Below are 13,910 nucleotides of genomic sequence, written 5' to 3'. Positions count from 1 at the left end.
GGGGGGGGGGATGATACATTTCCTCCCACCGGCGACTTTCTTTCTTGTTCTCCTGCTCTAAGCGGGGTGTTTGACCTGGTCGACTGTGTTCCCAGCGCCCTGGCGCCAGCTGTGTGCTTGACCCCAGAATAAATCAGGGCTGCACGGGGCCTGCCAGAGCTCCGGACACATTTCCTGTCGGGGCCTGAAGGAAGCTGTTTGCCGCCAGGACGGTGGTGGGGATTCTTGGCAGTTGAGGGCTCTGGCGGGAGTGGGGCGGGGGAAGAGGGGGAGAGCCAGCTGTAGGGGGCGGTGACCGCGCTCTTGGGACAGCTCCGCGCCCTCGGGCAGGACAGATCCAAGTTGGGACCAGCTGTGGGAGCCGGGTCTCCAAGATGAGGCCGGCGCTCGCCCTGTGCCTTCTCTGGCAGGCGTTCTGGCCTCGGCCTGGCCGGGGCGAGCACCCCACCGCCGACCGCGCGGGCTGCTCGGCCTCGGGGGCCTGCTACAGCCTGCACCACGCTACCATCCAGAGGCTGGCGGCCGAGGAGGCCTGCAGTCTGCGTGGCGGGACTCTCAGCACGGTCCGCGAGGGTGCCGAGCTCCGCGCGGTGCTTGCGCTCCTGCGGGCAGGCCCGGGGCCCGGAGGGGGCTCCAAAGACCTTCTGTTCTGGGTGGCGCTGGAACGCAGGCGATCCCACTGCACCCTGGAGAACGAGCCCTTGCGGGGGTTCTCTTGGCTGTCCCCCGACGTCAGCGGGTCGGAAAGCGACACGCTGCAATGGGTGGAGGAACCCCAACGCTCCTGCACCTCTCGGAGTTGCGCGGGACTCCAGGCCACCAGGGGGGTCGAGCCCGCAGGCTGGAAGGAGATGCGCTGCCACTCGCGCGCCAATGGCTACCTGTGCAAATACCAGTTTGAGAGCTTGTGCCCGGCGCCGCGCCCCGGGGCCGCCTCTAACTTGAGCTACCGCGCGCCCTTCCAGCTGCACAGCGCGGCGCTGGACTTTAGTCCTCCAGGGACCAAGGTGAGTGCGCTCTGCCCCGGGCAGCTCTCCGTCACAGCCACCTGCATCGCGGACGAGGTCAGCGCGCGCTGGGACGCGATACCCTCCGGGGCTGAGCTCTGTCCCTGTCCCGGGAGATACCTCCGTGGTGGCAAATGCGCGGAACTCCCTGACTGCCTAGACGACTTGGGAGGCTTTGCCTGCGAGTGCGCCGCGGGGTTCGTGCTGGGGAAAGACGGACGCTCTTGTGTAACCGATGGGGAAGGACAGCCGGCCCCTGAGGGGACCAAGGTGCCCACCAGGCCGGCCACTGCTGCCAGCCCCGTCCCGAAGAGAACGTGGTCACCCACGGTACAGGAGAAGCCAGGAGAGGTACCCCATGTCCCCGGACAAGGCAGTTCAGCAACATCTATTCCCGAGATTCCTCAGTGGGGAGCGCAGAGCACGATGTCTACCCTTCAGATGTCCCCTCAAGCCAATTCAAAGGCGCCCATCACCTCTTCAGGAAGCGTGATTCCCAAGTTTAATTCCACGTCTTCCTCCGCCATTCCCCAACCTTTCGACTCCTCCTCCACCGTGGTCTTCATACTTGTGAGCATAGCGGTCGTAGTGTTGGTTATCTTGACCATGACAGTGCTGGGGCTTTTCAAACTCTGCTTCCACAAAAGCCCTTCCTCCCAGCCAAGAAAGGGGCCTTTGGCCCAGCCGGGCATGGAGAGTGATACTGAAGCCGCTGCTCTGCGTTCAAATTCCGTACATTGCACAGACAATGGGGTGAAGGTGGGGGACTGTGGCCTGCGGGACAGAGCAGAGGGCGCCTCGCTGACAGGGTCCTCTCTTGGCTCTGGTGACACATAGGGAAACGGGACAATGGGCACTTCTTCTGAGCAGAGTTTTTCACTTTCAATGAAAAAGGGAAAAGAAGAGGAACTTATTTATGGGACTATTCTTATAGAAAATCCCCTTCCCCCAAATTCCCTCCGCTTCACCGAGGAGCCAAATCTGAACTGGACACTCATTGCCTGAAGATGGAAGAGGTCAAAGCACCTTATGGTGGTACTGGGGGCCGGGATCCTGCTGGGGAGAGGTGTTTACTTGTGCTGATTCGGGGGGATTTGGAGAAGTGGTTGAACTTTTAAGATATTGGAAGCATATAGGAAACGATACAATTAAAAAAAAAATTTAACGAACATGGAAAGGAAACCATCTACATTGTTCAGGCTGGACGTATATTTTGGTTTGAAACTCTTAGGCAAAAAATAAAGGATTGTTGATAACCCACACTCAAATATCGTTGGTCTCCTGGCGGATTGATTATTTAGGGAAAACAGCTGAGGGGCATCCCGAGAATAGCAACAAGGGTACACCCTGCTCTTAGATTGAGGGGAAATCTTCAAGTGCTTGTAATGAGGAGTAGATCTTTAACAACTAGCAACTTTTTTCTTGGTTCTTTTATACCTTGCTTTCAAAGTCACTGCTACTCATGTGTTCTGCTATAAATCCAAACTGTAGTGTTGCCAGAGTGGCTGGCTCTGGAAGCAAATTATAGTTGACCACCAATTCAAGTGCTTACTGTGTGTCCTTGCTCAAGGAAACAAATGATTTGTGTTTTCCTTTTCCAACATTTGTACTCTCCGGTGTAATGACCTTCTACAACCAAGTAGCCCTCTGCTAAACATCAGGATGCTGATCCTCCCTTCCAATTACGGTGATGTTAATTTCCAATTAAAACGTTAATGCTAAGTATTGATTTGAAATCTTCTGGGTGCGTTAAAGCAAAAATGAGCTGGATTTCTTCCAAAGTTGCTAGATTTTTATACACTTTTTAATCCATGAAAAAACTTGAATTCAAAACTGTTTCCTTACCTCCCTTAAAAAAAGTGTGTGCAGGGGCGCCTGGGTACCGCAGTTGTTAGGCGTCTGCCTTCGGCTCAGGGCGTGATCCTGGCGTTCTGGGATCGAGTCCCACATCGGGCTCNAAACTTGAATTCAAAACTGTTTCCTTACCTCCCTTAAAAAAAGTGTGTGCAGGGGCGCCTGGGTACCGCAGTCGTTAGGCGTCTGCCTTGGGCTCAGGGCGTGATCCTGGCGTTCTGGGATCGAGTCCCACATCGGGCTCCGAGTCCCACATCAGGCTTCTCCGCTGGGAGCCTGCTTCTTCCTCTCCCACTCCCCTGCTGTGTTCCCTCTCTCGCTGGCTGTCTCTCTGTCACATAAGTAAATAAAAAAAAAAAAGTGTATGCAGTGACCATACATGCCTATCTTGGAATGATTGTAATTTAATAACNTCTCCCACTCCCCTGCTGTGTTCCCTCTCTCGCTGGCTGTCTCTCTGTCACATAAGTAAATAAAAAAAAAAAGTGTATGCAGTGACCATACATGCCTATCTTGGAATGATTGTAATTTAATAATAGTCATGGTAACAGCTGTCCATAAGAATTAATAGCATAAGAAATAAGTGGTAAATACAAATATTTATCATCTTGTTATGACTTGGGGCATTAGAAAGTAATCTAAATGAAGCATTCATCTAAAAAAACAATTAGGCTATAATAATAATCAGTATCTAGTGAAGACCCCTAAAAAATATCCCACTTCTATTAGTATGCTAAGACTTTTAAACTAAGTGTGTGGGGGTTGTTACATGGAAAGAGAAAGAGAAACAAGCTTAGTAACCAGGAAGAATGAACACAGGAAGTTTCCACTATATTTTCATAGGACCATTTTGATGTTCTTAAGTGTACAATGTATAAAATACATATATAAAATATATATGGTATTGTGACATTAAAGGAATAAAGTAGTAGGTAATTTGCTTCATGTACTAAATCTATGTCTAGATATAACATAAAATCACAAGTGAGTTAGGATTAACATTTGAAGGAATTTTAAATAAATTCATTTCACAAGAGAACTAAAATCAGGGAAGTAATGCCTTACTCAATGTCCCTAACTTGTCAGAGTGTGTCTCAGTTCACCTCAGTTGTGGTGTTTTATCTTCACTCTTTATTACATGACCTCTCTGTAAGAAGGTAACTATTGGAACAAAATATATGATCCTTTCTTTTGTAACTTGAAGAATAGGCCCTTCTAGAAATGAACTGAACTCTAAATTATCTATATCTATAATTATAAATATATCTAAAATTATCTATATCCATGCGTATGCATGTATCTGTGTGTACACATGCTTTGTGTTAAAGTAGATTGCCTTTGTATCATTGGTATAATACAATGGAGTAGGCATCATTAACTCATTCTGCAACATGACACTGGTGGCCTTACAAATCTTGGGATCCAAATGCCCTATGTGAGAAACAAATAGGTTTACGCTCAATTACTCAACTATTACCTGCCATTCTTTCCTCTTGTAAGTACGTCAGGAAAGAATTAGAGAAAACCATCTGTTTTCATATTTGATTTCCTTCCAGATAGCAATTGCAGACCAAGCTTCAAAGAACTGCCTTAGGTTTCTGGCTATGAAGACTTCCGTACAATCTTGAATCCGTGGCAGAATCAGGCAGCCGATCTTCTCTCTTGTGAGCTAAGGTTAGGGACTTTACTACTCTAATACCATTTCATTACTTCTCCAATCCCTTTCAAGTCCTATCCTTCCTTCCTTAAAACCCTCTGGCACCACACTCATCTCACATGGCTACCTGTTTAGTCACTTCCTTCAAAGGAAGACTTGGTATCTAATTTATAGTCTTTCTCTTCAGCCTGAGTCCTGCCATTATTTTACACACCTCTGAAGCTCTCATGTATGACTGTTACAATGCCTGTACATTTCAGTTCCTTGACTTCCTCACTTCCAATGACCTCCCCTTCATTTTAGTCATCCAATCCAACAGCCACAACTTAGCCTTTCAGATGATTCTGAAACTGCTCTATGTATGAAATCACAAATTCACACATCCATATCTTTGCACATGTGTTGAGACCTGTACTTCAGTGCATTTTACCACTGATTAAAAGTAAACCGTTATTGTTTGGCCAGTATTCTCATACAATTCTTTTTCATTTCCATGAGGTTGGTAGTGATGTCTTCTCTTTGATTTCTAATTTTAGTAATTTGAGTATTTCCTCTTTTGGGATGGGATTAGTCTCACTAAATGTCAATTTTGTTGATCTTTTCAAATAACTAGCTTTTGGATTTATTGATTTTTCTCTATTGTGTTTCTATTCTCTATTTCATTTATTTCTCACTTAATCTTTATTATATCCATCCCTATCCTTGTTTTGGGTCTAGTGTGTTCTTATTTTTCTAATGTTTTAGGGTGCTAAGTAGACTATTTGAGATCTTCTTTTTTTTTTTAAAAGATTTTATTTATTTATTTGACAGAGATAGAGACAGCCAGCGAGAGAGGGAACACAAGCAGGGGGAGTGGGAGAGGAAGAAGCAGGCTCACAGCGGAGGAGCCTGACGTGGGGCTCGATCCCATAACGCCGGGATCACGCCCTGAGCCAAAGAGACGCTTAACCGCTGTGCCACCCAGGCGCCCCTTCTTTTTTTAATATAGGCATTTACAGCTATAAATTTCCGTTTAAGCACTGCTTTAGTGGTATCTGATAAGTTTGGGCAAGTTTTGTTTTCTTTTTCATTTATCTCAAAGCATTTTCTAATTTTCCTTGTGAATTTTCTCTTCAATGCATTGTTATTTAGGAGGGTGCTGCTTAATTTCTATGTATTTGCAAACTTCCCTAAATTCCTTCTGTTTTTAATTTTTAATTTGATTCCATTGTGGTTAGAAAACATACTTTGTGTGGTTAGAAAGCATACTTCGTATGGTTTCAACCCTTTTAAATTTAGAGTCTTGTTTATGGTCTTTCCCAGAGCCTAGCTTATGGTCTATCCTGGAAAATGTTCCACAGGTACTTGAGAAGATAGTGTATTCTGTGCTTGGGTAATAATGTTCTGTAGGAGTCTGTTGTAAACAGTTTGTTTATAGAGTCTTTCAAGTCCTTTATTTCAGTTTGATCTTTTTCTTCATTGAGGGCTTCTGAAGTCTCTAACTTTTATTGTTGGATTATCTATTTCTAGCTTCAGTTCTGCCAGTTATTTTTAAATGTATTTTGAGCTCTGTTATTAGGTGCATATATGTTTATGGATATATCTCCTTATGTATGGGTTCCTTTCTCACAAAATTGTCCCTCTTTATCTCTAGTAACATTGTTTGTTTGTTTTAAAGCCGATTTTGCATAATATTAGTAGAGCAACTTCAGTTCTCTTATGGTTGCTTTTTGCTTGTTATATCTTTTTACATCTTTTAGCTTCAAACCATTTATGTCTTTGAATCTAAGACAGTATATGTTAGGACTGTTTTCTTTAATCCATTCTCCAATCTCTGCCTTCTGGATGGATGTTAAATACATTTGTGATTAATGTTACTACTGATAAAGTAGGATTTACGTCTGCTGTTTTCTATTTGCTTTCTATGTTTTATCTCTCTTTTGTTCCTGTATCCTATTACTGTTTTTTTTTGTATTGAATATTTTATAGTGTACCATTTTAATTCTCATGTTGTTTCCTATACTTTCATAAAGATTTTTGCTAAGTGGCTTCCATGGAGATTATAATTAACATCTTAATTCAAAGACTATATAATTAGGATTAATACCAACTAATTTCAATAGTATACAACAGTTTTGCTCCAACATAGCTACATCCTTTTTGGGGGGATGAGGTTAGTCTAACTAAAGGCCTGCTACCTCCCTCCTTCTTTGTGCTATTATTGCCCATCAAATTACATCTTTATATAAGCCCATCATCACAGTTTTATAATTATTGCTTTATTATAGAATTATCTTTTAAACCAGACAGAATAAAAAATTATAAAGAAAAAATACATTTATACTGTCTTTTATATTTACCTATGTTGACACCTTTACCAGTGCTCCTTATCTTTGTGTGGTTTTGTTGCTGGTTACAGTACAGTAACTGGTCTTCTATCATCATCCTGAAGGACTCTCTTTATATTTCTTTTCTTTTTTTAAAGATTTTATTTATCTATTTGACAGAGATAGAGACAGACAGCGAGAGAGGGAACACAAGCAGGGGGAGTGGGAGAGGAAGAAGCAGGCTTCCAGCAGAGGAGCCCAATGTGGGCCTCAATCCCATAACGCCAGGATCACGCCCTGAGCCGAAGGCAGACACTTAACCGCTGTGCTACCCAGGCGCCCCTCTCTTTATATTTCTTAAAGGGCGTGCCTGCTGGTGATAAATTCTCTCAATTTTTGTTTGAGTATGCCTTAATTCCTTCTTCATGTATTGATGGATAGTTTTGCTAGATATAGTATTGGGGGTTGGTCATGTTTTCCTTTTGACACTTTGCCTAAGTCATCCCACTGCCTTCTGGGCTTCATGATTTCTGGTAAAAGTCAGTTAATTTTGTTGTATATTTTGGCTTGTTTTTCTCTTGCTACTTATGAGCTTCTTTCCTGTGATTGATTTCCCGTTTCTTTGTATAGCTCATGAATTTTTGTTGAAAACTGGTTGTTTTAGATAATATAATGTGGCAACTCTGTAAATCCATGCCCCAATAGCCACACCACAGTTTGGTTGCTGCCTTTTATTTGGTAACGTTCCTTGATCGATTCAGAAATGTCTGTATTCCTTGTGATGTGTAACCACTGAATTAACTCTAACTCTGCTCAGTTAGGTTAGTGGTCAGCTAATGATTAAATAGAGATTTCTTTAAATGATTGGACCAATAAATCTGCCACCATTTGTAGAGAGGCTCATAGAGGGGGCAGGCCTTTAATGCTCAGACAGTTTATGAATTTGCTTTAAGCTTCACTTCTTGCTTTCACAGGGCCTCAGCATCACCCAGAGTTGGAGAAATTGGGGCCTTTTCAGTTCTTCCCTGGGCAAATACACAGCCTTACACATGCATCTGCCTTCCAAGATTCCCAGAAACATGTTGGCTCTGCAAAGCCCCCATGGGCATGTCTTTCCCCAAATCTTCCTTTTTACTTTTTGTTTAGTCTCTGGCTTATTACATTGACATCACCACCTGTGTTAGTTTCCTAGGGTTGCTAAAACAAATTATCACAAACTTCCTGGCTTAAAACAACAGAAATTTATTCTCTCACAGTTCTGGAGGATAAAGTCCAAACTCAAGGTGTTGGCAGGGCTTTGATACCTCTGAAGTCTCTAGGGAAGAATCATTCATTGCGTCTTCCTAGCATCTGGTGGTTGATGCAATCCTTGATGTTTCTTGGCTTACAACTATGTCACTACAGTCTCTGCCTCTGTTACCATGTCGACTGCTTTCCTCCCTGTGTGCATCTTATTTATTTCCGTATCCAAATTTCCCTTTGCTTATAAGAACACCAGTCACTGGATTTAAGTCCCACCCTAATTTGGTATGACTTCATTTTAACTTAATTACATTGCAACAATCCTATTTCCAAATAAGGTCACATTCACAGGGACTAGGAATTAGGACTTAAATATATATATGGGAGAGGTGGCACAATTACAATCTGAGAGTGATAATTCTCTATGGATGGAGCTCTTGGAAAAGTTCCAAACTTATTCTGCTCCTTCCAGTGGCTGCTAGGCTGATGATTTTTATAACTACTCAGCTTGCAATTCTGCTATTTTCAAGGGTTCTTCCAGGCTGGGGAGCAGAGAATGGGAATAGGGCAGAGCAGTGTTGGTAGTCTGATGGTCTCCTCAAATTACACCAATTAATTTGTTGCCATAGGTTTGCCTTGCCTGGATGGTAATTTACTCCACCTGTGGTTCCTAAACCTACCTCATCATTGAAGTCATCTGCAGTGATTTTATATATATAAATACCTATATATACAAATATATATAAATAAATATATAATATATAANCCTTAAATGTGACCATACTTAAACAATAGTCTTAAGACCAAACAATAGTCTTAAGCTAAACATATTTTTGTTGTTTTTGCCAAGTATGCTAACTTGCTATGTGAAATGAGGGTGTGATGGGAGCTGGTAGTAAGACTCAGTATTTGAAAAAATGACCACTTCCCAATTCCCACATTTCTCTCTCTGAAATTTCGAATGGCAGAACTGGGAGCATAAGTATTAGCCAATGGATACTGGGTAGATGGACACTTAAAGTGGCCTGAAAGCATCTTTCTCAAAGCCTTGGATAGGAACATGTCCTTTAAATGACCCACTTCAAAGGATCAGTTCGAGAATTATAGTGTCTCAGAAGGCAGTAATTGTATTTTATTGCCTGGACAAGCCCCAGATGGCCTGGTCATCCAGTGCTGTGATTGTGGCCCCATCAAAAGTGTGAACTGTTTGGCAGACACCATTATTCCCAGTGTACCGTGCTTGGTTTAAAGTATTTCCTTTCCTGCTGCTCTCTTCATCCACATATATAGAAAGCTCTTAAAAATGGTAAACCATGAAAAAATGCCTTAAGTTCCTCTGTAAGAAAGTTGAATATAAATTAAAAAGAACAAACAAAATAATTCCAGATTTTTCTGATATGTGGTAATATGCACATAGCACTTTTTTTGTAGACCTATAATATCCTCATAACTTTTTATAGAAAAATATTTTTATATGTACTATCTTGTTTTATTTATCCTCACAAAATCCCTGTGAAACTAGGCGAAGGATAGATGGTAGAAATCTGCAGTGTCTATGACAGTTCTTCCCAAGCTGGGGCCTGCAGAATTATTGAGACTGTTATCTTAGCAGATCAGCCAGGTTTTTCATTTTAACAAGAGGCTCTTCTCCTTGAAAACATAAGAAGCTGAGGAGTTTTATATGGATTAAAATTTCTGTGTTCCTACGGTGGAGCCACATTTGACTGAACTTCACAGGTTTATGTGAAAACCAAGTCCGAATGAAAACTTCTCATTCATACTCCTCCTGTATTTGGCAGGTGGTTCAGGGCAGATGGAAGGAAGCTAGGAAATCCTCACTTTCAGATGTTAGCACCTTCGTCCGTACGCCCTCACATGACCTTTACCTTTCTTCTTTTTTCCCTATTTCAGGTCTCAGGGCAGGCAGCAATGGGATGGCTGACCCTTCCATTTATGGTCTTAACATTCCCATCCATAATTTGAGACTGTCTGAGTTTTACCTTCAATTTTCCTCTCTGCCCTGGTCTTCCCTTTGGACTATACATCAAGTCTGCTCCATCCTAAATCCCTACCACAAACAGAAATCTCATCATGGTGCTTTTCCCCTTTACTCTTCATCTCTCCCCTTCTGGTGATTCACCCCAGCTTGTTTTTACATTTGCCTTCATAACGTACTACTCCATCATTCCCCTCAGCTGCTCAGTAGGATCCCAGGCTTCTCCGCTGAAGTCCACATTCTTGAACCTTGCTCGGGGCCTTCCAAGACCGTATCAGGTTAGTCCGCACTCCTGTCATATTGTGCCCCATGTTTTTGTTAAACTGAATTACTCGGTTTTGCTTAAATGCAGCTCCATGATTTTGACATGCATTCCTACCACCTGGAATGCCAGCCGTCACCAGCTGGCACGCTGGAATGTGTCTATACTACCAATCCCGGTTTAAATGCTACCTCCTCCAAGATATCTTCCCCAGCTACCTCAAACTCAAACCAATTCTCTGAAATCCCTCACTACTGTTTGATCCTCTCTTACAGCTACTGGTGCATGTTTTTTTCATCTCCCCCACTGCACTGCATGCTGTGGAAGTGAAGAATTATACGTAACACATTTTGTAAAAAATAAATTACCTCTACATTGCAAGTTATCAGTAGGTGTTTCCTAACTAAATGATAATTAGGCAGAAATGGTAACAAATTTGCTTAAATGAATACTAATTTTTACACTGAATGATCAAGTTCTTACAATTTTAAATTCTTGAAAAAGAATTTCGTCACTACATTATGCGTTATTACTAAAAGCTTCCCTGGATACCTTCTACAAGTTTTCACTTCATAATAAATACATATTAACTTGGGCAAGTATGAAACAGAAGTCTTTGATCTGTATCCCTTAAAGTCTGTCTTTCTTTGTTCCCACACATACCCTCCCACATGGTTAAAAACGGAGACACTCTTCCTTCCCTCTTTTCTTACAGAGACATCCCTAAATAAGAAATCCAGATGGAATCTGTTTCTCCAGAAATGCCTCCAACACCTTCCCCCTCTATCTGCTGTGCCCAACGTCCTCCTTTCTGAAGACCAGTGTCAGATATCCTGATAGCTCAAAGCAGCAGTGGGCTTTTCTAAGGTGCCATGTTTGGGGGAATAAAGGTGGGGGCAGATCCAAGGAAGACAGTGAACTCTAAGCTGAAGAACACGTGGCTATGGACTCTCCCTGGGGATAAAATCGGCTGTAGAAGGACCTATCCAACAGGACAGTCCCCAGTCCCATAGCTGTAACTTAAGGAGAACAGGGATCTCTGGACACACTGGCTTCTCTACTCAAGAGTTTATAGAACTAGGATCTCTAGTGGTTCCAGCCAGCAAGACCAACCCAGATTCTGTNCCTTAAATGTGACCATACTTAAACAATAGTCTTAAGACCAAACAATAGTCTTAAGCTAAACATATTTTTGTTGTTTTTGCCAAGTATGCTAACTTGCTATGTGAAATGAGGGTGTGATAGGAGCTGGTAGTAAGACTCAGTATTTGAAAAAATGACCACTTCCCAATTCCCACATTTCTCTCTCTGAAATTTCGAATGGCAGAACTGGGAGCATAAGTATTAGCCAATGGATACTGGGTAGATGGACACTTAAAGTGGCCTGAAAGCATCTTTCTCAAAGCCTTGGATAGGAACATGTCCTTTAAATGACCCACTTCAAAGGATCAGTTTGAGAATTATAGTGTCTCAGAGGCAGTAATTGTATTTTATTGCCTGGACAAGCCCCAGATGGCCTGGTCATCCAGTGCTGTGATTGTGGCCCCATCAAAAGTGTGAACTGTTTGGCAGACACCATTATTCCCAGTGTACCGTGCTTGGTTTAAAGTATTTCCTTTCCTGCTACTCTCTTCATCCACATATATAGAAAGCTCTTAAAAATGGTAAACCATGAAAAAATGCCTTAAGTTCCTCTGTAAGAAAGTTGAATATAAATTAAAAAGAACAAACAAAATAATTCCAGATTTTTCTGATATGTGGTAATATGCACATAGCACTTTTTTTGTAGACCTATAATATCCTCATAACTTTTTATAGAAAAATATTTTTATATGTACTATCTTGTTTTATTTATCCTCACAAAATCCCTGTGAAACTAGGCGAAGGATAGATGGTAGAAATCTGCAGTGTCTATGACAGTTCTTCCCAAGCTGGGGCCTGCAGAATTATTGAGACCGTTATCGTAGCAGATCAGCCAGGTTTTTCATTTTAACAAGAGGCTCTTCTCCTTGAAAACATAAGAAGCTGAGGAGTTTTATATGGATTAAAATTTCTGTGTTCCTACGGTGGAGCCACATTTGACTGAACTTCACAGGTTTATGTGAAAACCAAGTCCGAATGAAAACTTCTCATTCATACTCCTCCTGTATTTGGCAGGTGGTTCAGGGCAGATGGAAGGAAGCTAGGAAATCCTCACTTTCAGATGTTAGCACCTTCGTCCGTACGCCCTCACATGACCTTTACCTTTCTTCTTTTTTCCCTATTTCAGGTCTCAGGGCAGGCAGCAATGGGATGGCTGACCCTTCCATTTATGGTCTTAACATTCCCATCCATAATTTGAGACTGTCTTAGTTTTACCTTCAATTTTCCTCTCTGCCCTGGTCTTCCCTTTGGACTATACATCAAGTCTGCTCCATCCTAAATCCCCACCACAAACAGAAATCTCATCACGGTGCTTTTCCCCTTTCCTTTTCATCTCTCCCCTTCTGGTGATTCACCCCAGCTTGTTTTTACATTTGCCTTCATAACGTACTACTCCATCATTCCCCTCAGCTGCTCAGTAGGATCCCAGGCTTCTCCGCTGAAGTCCACATTCTTGAACCTTGCTCGGGGCCTTCCAAGACCGTATCAGGTTAGTCCGCACTCCTGTCATATTGTGCCCCATGTTTTTGTTAAACTGAATTACTCGGTTTTGCTTAAATGCAGCTCCATGATTTTGACATGCATTCCTACCACCTGGAATGCCAGCCGTCACCAGCTGGCACGCTGGAATGTGTCTATACTACCAATCCCGGTTTAAATGCTACCTCCTCCAAGATATCTTCCCCAGCTACCTCAAACTCAAACCAATTCTCTGAAATCCCTCACTACTGTTTGATCCTCTCTTACAGCTACTGGTGCATGTTTTTTTCATCTCCCCCACTGCACTGCATGCTGTGGAAGTGAAGAATTATACGTAACACATTTTGTAAAAAATAAATTACCTCTACATTGCAAGTTATCAGTAGGTGTTTCCTAACTAAATGATAATTAGGCAGAAATGGTAACAAATTTGCTTAAATGAATACTGATTTTTACACTGAATGATCAAGTTCTTAACAATTTTAAATTCTTGAACAAGAATTTCGTCACTATATTATGCGTTATTACTAAAAGCTTCCCTGGATACCTTCTACAAGTTTTCACTTCATAATAAATACATATTAACTTGGGCAAGTATGAAACAGAAGTCTTTGATCTGTATCCCTTAAAGTCTGTCTTTCTTTGTTCCCACACATACCCTCCCACATGGTTAAAAACGGAGACACTCTTCCTTCCCTCTTTTCTTACAGAGACATCCCTAAATAAGAAATCCAGATGGAATCTGTTTCTCCAGAAATGCCTCCAACACCTTCCCCCTCTATCTGCTGTGCCCAACGTCCTCCTTTCTGAAGACCAGTGTCAGATATCCTGATAGCTCAAAGCAGCAGTGGGCTTTTCTAAGGTGCCATGTTTGGGGGAATAAAGGTGGGGGCAGATCCAAGGAAGACAGTGAACTCTAAGCTGAAGAACACGTGGCTATGGACTCTCCCTGGGGATAAAATCG

The 13,910-nt window shown here is 42.5% G+C and overlaps 1 protein-coding gene across 1 annotated transcript; it reads left to right on the top strand.

The window, feature by feature from the left end:
- The first annotated feature begins 266 nt into the window (after nucleotides 1-266).
- Nucleotides 267-2,916, top strand: CLEC14A (C-type lectin domain containing 14A). Its single transcript, XM_002925766.4, has one exon. It carries the CDS (start codon nucleotides 375-377, stop codon nucleotides 1,842-1,844), a length of 1,470 nt encoding a protein of 489 aa, XP_002925812.2. The 5' UTR covers nucleotides 267-374; the 3' UTR covers nucleotides 1,845-2,916.
- Nucleotides 2,917-13,910: the final 10,994 nt, after the last annotated feature.

This window comes from Ailuropoda melanoleuca, chromosome 20 (genome assembly GCF_002007445.2).
Source record: "Ailuropoda melanoleuca isolate Jingjing chromosome 20, ASM200744v2, whole genome shotgun sequence".
NCBI lineage: Eukaryota > Metazoa > Chordata > Mammalia > Carnivora > Ursidae > Ailuropoda > Ailuropoda melanoleuca.
The sequence above is the reverse complement of the archived record's forward strand: the minus strand, read 5'-3'. Positions and strand labels throughout refer to the sequence as shown.